Below are 8,416 nucleotides of genomic sequence, written 5' to 3'. Positions count from 1 at the left end.
TGTAAAGTGTATTATTTAAAAATGTAGAAATATAACATCTAGCTAAGCCGACGATGGTCTCCTAATGGAAAGGTTATCAATGAGCTTTTTTTCTCCTGTCATTATACTGGTATATTACGGCTTCAAATTTGACACAAATATTTTTGTTTATCATTCAGAAGCTAACATTCTAAAATAGTTACGCGCTACCCGATTAGCAACCAGTTGACGACGGTAACTTATAAAGCTACATTGTTTTTCGTGCAACGATAGGCGCACGGATTCCTTTATTTATTTAGTTCATCAATATACAGCACAAGGTGTTGTATACATAATAATCAGTCAAGGACGTTCAGCCTATGAGAGCTGATAAAGAAGAGTCACAGTAAAATTCGCCTTAGTTCTTTCCGGAGTCCTCCTTCAGCGTCACCGTTCTGTTGAAAACCAACTGCAATGATTAAAAACGATAACTGTTATTGCTAAATTCTAAGATTTTATCTTAAAGTCGACGAGATTATTATTATCTTTTGTATAGCTGCAAGCTGATCTATCAACCTAATATAGAGAAAACCTTGTTCTGTAATTAGTCGGTGCCGCGAATTAGATAACAGCGCAGTTCAGCGGTTATCGGCGTATGATGAGAAATTGCGTAACGTGCCTTATTTCTTTATACATAGTTACAATTTATTCTGAGTTTTCCTAAGTTTATAGAGTTAAAAAGTATGGACTCTATCGTAGTCAACCTTTTTTTACTTTACCTTCTCATCGGACGAGTCCGGATCAACGCTAAAGAAGCCCAGACGTTCGAATTGAAATTTATCGTACACTTTAACACCTTTTAGACTGGTTTCAACAAGAGCGCAATCGCACACAGTCAAGGCATTCGGATTACAGTCAGTCAGATAACCACCGGGCACTTCATTAGCATCTTCGGGGTTCTTATGCTTGAAGAGGCGTTCGTATAGGCGAACCTCAGCTCGCAAAGGGCGGGATACCCAATGAATAAACGCTTTTGGCTTTTCATTTTCAGTAACAGGCTTGCACGCTACGTGAATTTCAACAACATTCCACGATGCGTCTTTCTTTACGTCCTTGAGCTCAATGGTGTAGCCCGCATGACGCAGACCTACTGCCTGCCCTGGACACAGACGTCGATAGCCTTTATCGCCAGCCTCCTATAAATCAAGTAAAGGTTCGAAATTTTCTTTGAAGTAAAGCCACAATTAAAATAAACTGAATAACTAACAATAGTTATACAGTTTTGTATTTTATCGAGTTTCAAAGTTTCGGTTCGAACAGGTGAACGCCAGTGCGAGAGTTTACGCGCTCTGCGATTGATTTTTAACTGCGTATTCTGTATTACCAGAAAGTCTAATACATTAAGCAACGACTTTAACAGAACAATGTCTGTTTCGATTTGCATGTGTTCCAAAGGAGATGCGGGCTATTTTCAAACAAATATTGATGACTTTCAAAGAGTATATACGAGAGATTTTCTCAGGCATTTTTATGATAGCAGCAATGGCAAAATATATTAGGTTAAAACAGTAATAAGGTAAATTGAAATCAAATGGGCTAAGTTAAGCTTTCAAATCAACTAATAGCGGTTATTGATATACGAGTGCAGTGCTTATGTTTGTACCTCTCGGAAGTCTTCGCGCTCGATGTAGATTACATCGTCAAAAGGCACAGCGTGCGAGCCGCGGTTAGGTTCGGCGGGGAAATCAGGCACGTCCAGTAGAATACCTCCCGATTTTGGAAAGTTCTCAATTATTACCTATTCAAACAGAATGTGTATTATTGGCGCATCCCTAGGCGTGCATTCTGTTGATGTTCGCTGGATGTTAGGTTTCAAAGCTCCTCCAAGGAGTAAATAGTGCAACGGATACGTATGTGAGTCGATGTTTCAGATATGTCTATAAGTTTATATCAAAGGCATACGAAACAAAAAACGAAATTGATGGATTCGTTATTAGCAATAATAGCAACTTGAACGCATGTTTGAATTAGCAAGTAGCACGAAGTCGTTTTCGGTCTTTTTATCTAGGGCCTCGTGCCTGAAACCCTTTTTGCTGAAGGGTTCGAAGCCCTTTACCACAAAAGGCTTTGAACCCAACCAAATTGTCTGTAGGTAGGGGCAGATTCCAGGGCCATCGTATGTGTAATCAAAGTAGAAAATTTCTTTTAAAATGTATAGGAACAATTTACCTTCAGAGGATCCAATACAGCCATGACACGCTTAGCAGTTGTGTTGAGAACGTCCCGAACGCAGCTCTCCAGCATCATAGGGTCGACCGACATGATACTCCCCGTGAGACCGAGCTTCGCAGTAAACTGGTTGATTGCTTCAGGAGGGAATCCACGTCGTCGAAGGGCGGTTAACGTAAACAGACGCGGATCGTCCCAGTCGCGAACGATCTTTTCTCTGAATGAAATTCAGCAAAGCACATGGCGATCAATATACCGGAAGCCTTAGGTCAAAGGAATTGAAAACTTTCTTGATTGTACATAGAGTCCGCATAAATATCTATTCGATTGAAGTTATAGTTTCAACATACATAAGATACACTATCTCAGCGAGTGGCGCATCAATTCTTCGACACGGGAAAGTAATTTCTCGATACTAACTAACTAGTAAAACGAAATTCCACTTACGTGATTAGTTCGGCAATCTTTCGTTTTGAAACAACAGTATAATTGACGTTGAGTCTGCCATACTCCCACTGTACGGGGCAGTACACGCCAACGCTGTTGCATAACCAGTAGTACGAGGAGCGGCGCGACTGAAACTCCTTCGTGCAAAGCGAATGCGTGATGTCCTCGATAGAGTCGCAAAGGCAGTGCGTATAATCGTACGTTGGGTAGATGCACCATTTGTCACCGGTTCGATGATGGGCACAAAATTTAATACGATACGCTACCGGATCTTGCTTGCCTTCTTCAAGGGTTACCTTCATTCTTAGCGTAGCATCACCTTCGGCAATCTTGCCACTTCGCATGTCCTGAAAAGCAGTAGCAACAAAGACATCGCCAGAAGGGGTGAGAAAACCTATATATTATTGCAACCGGACACGTTCGAAGATGTTGTAATCGTTCACAATTTACCCTACGAAGGAAAAAGCAATATTTAAGGAAAGAATCTCTGCGATGGAAAAGTGATCCATAGAGTCGCAGTAGTTAGTTGATATTAAAACCCGATCAAATAAACGACAGTGACATTTTCTAGGGCTCAATCCATCATCAATAGGACAATCTCCATTACGTGCTAAAATTATACTGTGATAGATGCATACTGTATATATATTACAGTTACCTGAAATAGTGCAAGGCTTTCTTCAATAGGACGGTTCCTCCAAGGAGAAGGCGGCGGGTTAAAGCCTTTGATCTCGTCGCTGCGTTGGTGACAAACGTAGGCCAGACCTTTTTTTATAAGGACAATGGCAAGCTCATACAGACGATCAAAGTTGTCCGATGAGTAGGTTACTTTGTAAGGTTTATAGCCTAGCCACGTAACCATGTCGTAGATTCCTATTCGGAACATTTGTAAAATTAACTTTACTGCTAATGGAGAACCTCGCAGCCGACAGCCTAATGTTATTATTGTATTTAGCAGCCGATATTCCAACTCGGCAGCTGACTTTCCAACACACACAGAAAATCAAGGTCATACTTGAAATTTATTACTGGACTTATGTACCGTACCACTGGCCGCGTTTGTCTCTTTGTTTTGCTACCTTTAAGATTGAGATAATTAACTGGTGATAAATTATCCTTATGATATGAATACTATTTGAGAATCACTGAGCATTTCCGAACACTGAATCTGTTTTAGTTTTAATATAATAACTAGCGTTTGAACCTTAGCATTTTTTGAAGCATTTTAATCAAAGGAAAATTAATCGAATATTGGCTGTCAAGGGTCAGCATAGGGAATTAATATCGTAGGAAGGACTGTTAGGTACTATCAAGAACGTATCTACTTTTCTGTGCTTGCGACAATGATTTGAACGGTCCGTTCTACAAAAAAAATCGTTTAAAAACGCAGCCATTTGCGTCTCATACGTATTACGTCAGTGTCGAACAAAAAACCAACCAGTGACAAATCTTTGCTCTTCTTTTTCAGGATTTGTGTCATCGTAACGGAGAAAGCAGACGCCATTATGCGCAGCAGCATAACCGAAGTTGATGTTAATTGCTTTAGCGTGGCCAATGTGCAGGATCCCATTCGGCTCTGGCGGAAATCGTGTACGAACTTGTCCGCCGGTGCGTTCGAGGTGCGCGGCCAATAGTCTGTTGGATAAAAAATAACATTTTTTGTAGATTACTGATGGAGTTCAAATATGCATGATATGTATATGTGTTATATGCTACCAAAGCGTTCAGTTCTACATTTAGCGGCAAATTTTGTCGCAGTAAGCCATTGGTACGTTTCGCCAGACTAATTCGAAGAAATTACGGTTGCCAATACTGGTCGCGTCGGCGGTGCAGGTAGAACGCCGCATGTTGTAGGGTAAGCGAATGGCTTTGACACGTCGATAGTTTACACATAGGCGAAATTCAACAGCTTTGATATTCCCACTGGACCATCCTTGACCTTGAGCTGGAATTCACAGCTGCGGCAAGAGACGAAGTTGCCTTGTTATCAAGCTAGCAGGGGCGGGCTAATATTTACCATGAATTATTCATCAAGACTCTCCATAGTATAGCCACAAAAGTGTTTATTCCGAATAGACAGGATTCAATTAAGGAAAGCTCGGCAGCGAGACTCCTCTCTAGCCTCAGATGACTTTCCTCCGGGTGTAAACTTCAGGTGTTCTTGCTTCAAGCCACAGATGACTTAAACTTAAATTCGTTAGTAAAATATTACCGACAAAACAAACTTACTTCATTGTATCATCCGTGATCATATAACCCTCCGTCTTGTGATTGTCGCCGGGTTTATGAAAACGTGCCTTGGTCCGCATGAGTTCCTGGATACTGGAGCAACCTCCGTCGTCAGCGAAAGTTCTACTATTTCTAGTTCTGTTCTTGTCACTCTCCTGTGAGCAGAACCGCGAAGAATTCAAATATGCATGTTCCGTGTTAATTACTGGCTTTATTAGGATGCTGTTGTAAGTTACAGTTGGGAAGTGGCACTCTTATGAAGCAAAATCTCGCAACGACTAGAGTCGAAAGCGATTAGAATGTTATGTGTTGACTATTAAGAGAATCAGATATTTCATGATTTTTTCAAATTGGTTAGCTAACATTATGAGCTATCAGGTTTTCTTCAAGGAGTTTGAATTATCTAGTAACTTCATGTAGCAAAATTTTGATACATTTTTACGACTTCTTTATCTGTTTATTTGCTATTTTTACTCTACTTTAGTTATGTCGATAAGTGTAGGAGTGGATTATTAATGATTTCGATGCACGTATAATTATCCGTCAGAGTCGTGTGACCATTGATGGAATTATAGATAAGATTTGGTGCCAAATTTAGTGGAACCACCTAGTAAAAGCTATCTAAACTGCACCTTCTAATAACACTGTACATCGAAACGTTAGGATTTGGCCACGAACGACGTGTTTAGGGCCACTTAATGGCCACTGTGAAAAACCGATAGTTTAAGAGTAAATGAGCCTTGCATTTTTCCTTTAAATGAAATTGCAGCATAACATAAACAATTATTTCGAAAAGCGTTTGCTCAATCCTCTTTCAGCATAGCCCGAAATGCATTTCCCTAGTGAGAAAAGGAACACCATTAAAGGAAGAGCATAAGAACGCCGCAGATTATCGTGAGATATTACTTAGAATACAGGCAGACGGAACCTGCAATGAAATGAGGATTAAAATTAAGCCACGGATTGCATTGCCTGCAGGGTATTGAACGTATGACCTAGGCACTATTCTACGTTGCAACGACGGAAACGTTCGTTAATGAATTTCAATGCTGTAAGCAGTCGTGAACGCCTAATATCTTAGAAGTAAATCATACCAAAGCTAGTAAAAATGGCTCAGAATAATTGGATTAATCCCTTGCCGCTAATATCACAGCAGACGAAGGCCGAATTGCAAGCAAAGGAGTAATCACATGCTTAAGTTGAAAAAAACAACATTTGATCAGGGCTTTTTTTCTCTGGACAGTTTGATAGAACCGAATTTTTGTGACTCTAAGGCAAGGCTACAAGCTTCAACATTGAGGGGCTTCTGGCAAAGATTAATTGACTTGTTTCACATATTTGAGACGGACACACAAAGTATATATTAAGATCGTAAGAAAATTAACGCTTTAAAAGCACTCCTTTCTTTATTTTATCGAAGCTAAAACTCGGCTGAAACAGGCCAGCACAGCTGTCTTATATAACGTAACGGCGCTATAGCTGAAAGGACTACTCAAAGATGGTTTGCGAAATTTAAAAACGGTGTCCGGACCTAAAGGATATCCACACCCTGATCGACCGGTTGAGTTTGATAATAATAATTTAAAGGCACTTATGAAAAAAGATGGCCGATAAACAATTCGGAAGTTAACCGAAAAAGTGAGCTGCAGCTTTACGACCGTCATAAGTTCCTTGGTTTCACATAAAAAATGTAGAAACTTCGTTATTTTAACTTTCTGAATTCAACGAGGAATTACGGTTTAACGTTGTATCCTAACATCTCACCCGGATGGTTGATGCATCAAGTGGCCACAACGACCGATCTATGCACAGAATTGTTACCCGTGATCGGAAATGGCGTCTGTACATGAACATGAAGCAAATATCGGCATAGGTGCTTCCAGGAGAAAAGCTTAAGCCCGAGATCGAACCAAATCTTAATCTACAAAAAAACTATGCTGTGCGTTTGATGAGATTGTAAATGTCTAATTCATTTCGAAGATCCTTCTATAATTCTATTTAAGGGAAATGACTCCACAAACGAGCTCAGGCCATGAAACACACGAAAAGCATCCTCAAGGCTGTTCTACTGCACTTTAAATAGAAGCTTCTTATAGTCCTCCCCATATTCACTTGACCTTGCGCCGACGGATTTTCACCTTTTTTAGCGGGCGGCCACCTTTGCGGCCTTACGTTCGTCACGGATCCGGAACTCAAAGCGCACTCAGAAAACCCCAAAACAAAACCCTCTGCTGTTCGGCAAGGCAGCAAATATCATTTGGTGGAAGAGTGGAAAAGGTCGTGAACGAAGGTGGGAGATAGGACATAACAACTCACTGTGACAAGAATAAAACATATGGTTTGTTATATTAAGTGAAAGGCAGACTAATCGTTAGTCTCCAGGCCTATGAATTTAGTGACAGCCCGGTGAGAGCCTTAAAGATGACAAAATGGATGATCTGACGCGCCGTTCCTTAAACAGTTGGTGATAGACTGAGGTACAGGAACTTTCGATTGCGACTCTAGCCGGCCAACCAAGTGGCTAACAGAAATTACGCGTCTAGCGGCAAATCGGCTGTTGCCTGAAAACGAAATCGCGCGGCGGCTGGCTACGCAGCGTCATTTTTCTGTAGTATTACCCTAAGGTCGTACCTGATGTAGATAACTGGGATCGAAACCGAAAAGTTCAAGATCAAACGATGGACGAACTGGAGTACTATTGCGATTGTGTGTTTTGTAGAGTATAAAAGAGTCTACCACGTTTGAAGACTTGCTCGTGGAGATTAATTGGACTTTGTAAGGCACCTTAACCTCTAGACGGTTGAACGCTATACGTCGGGAGATTATAAAAGGAATCAGTCTTTAGCGGAAGGGCTTGATCGCACCAGGCCTGCAGATTGACGACTCGACGTCATACGTTAATGCTGCAGAGCACGCAGTAACTTCCAAGTCAACTGCCTACGCATGTTACCGGCAGGCGTCAGGTCTCGTCAGATAGATGAACAAAGTGGTACGTATTAGTACTTTTAGGATTATTCTTATCTTGTTGTCGCTAGCAAAAGTCAGCTGACGGCCCCTGGATTGTCAAAACGGATATTAATAGAAGTCGCCTTACCCAAAGCGATAATCCATGTGGACGGGTTTCCATTTACCCCCCGATGCATATGCCGTACAGAATAGTGATCACGAGTCCAGAAGGCGAGCACGGGCTGCTACTAACCAGCCTCGAGAAACGCCCTGTTTACATGAAAAGCGGCGTAGATTAGGCGGATCCATCAGTACGCTACACTCTCTTAAACAAAAGCTCCTAGTACACCTGCCTGTCCACCCATCAGGAGAACTATCCGAACTTTGTATCGGAGAGGGTTTTGTCTGAGACTGAAGTCGTCTAACGGAGCCTCTTAGGACGCATCTCGTTGTCCGTACAGTCGCCGCTGGTTCCTTTATTCCTGCGATTCTTCTGCCAGTCGCCTTTTCGATGAACAGAACGGAGCTCCTAGACGAAATACTGTTTGAATTACTGCATGGGTTTAAAGCCGTTTTGTATAGCTCTAGAATCGCGGGCATCTTAATC

At 41.4% G+C, this 8,416-nt stretch overlaps 1 protein-coding gene across 1 annotated transcript in view; it reads right to left on the bottom strand.

Annotated features, from left to right (window-relative positions):
- Positions 1–231: 231 nt before the first annotated feature.
- The window catches only part of GlnRS (Glutaminyl-tRNA synthetase), a 94,162-nt gene continuing 85,977 nt past the window's right edge, over positions 232–8,416 (bottom strand). The window contains exons 4-11 of the mRNA XM_022841506.2: positions 4,864–5,018; positions 4,073–4,269; positions 3,293–3,507; positions 2,635–2,981; positions 2,188–2,404; positions 1,622–1,756; positions 738–1,154; positions 232–427 (exon numbers count right to left, since the gene is read on the bottom strand). Coding sequence (XP_022697241.1) covers positions 377–427; positions 738–1,154; positions 1,622–1,756; positions 2,188–2,404; positions 2,635–2,981; positions 3,293–3,507; positions 4,073–4,269; positions 4,864–5,018 — 1,734 coding nt within the window. The 3' untranslated portion in view covers positions 232–376. The remainder of the gene's footprint in view (positions 428–737; positions 1,155–1,621; positions 1,757–2,187; positions 2,405–2,634; positions 2,982–3,292; positions 3,508–4,072; positions 4,270–4,863; positions 5,019–8,416) is intronic.

Source organism: Varroa jacobsoni, unplaced genomic scaffold (genome assembly GCF_002532875.2).
Source record: "Varroa jacobsoni isolate VJ856 unplaced genomic scaffold, vjacob_1.0 scaffold_934, whole genome shotgun sequence".
NCBI lineage: Eukaryota > Metazoa > Arthropoda > Arachnida > Mesostigmata > Varroidae > Varroa > Varroa jacobsoni.
The sequence above is the reverse complement of the archived record's forward strand: the minus strand, read 5'-3'. Positions and strand labels throughout refer to the sequence as shown.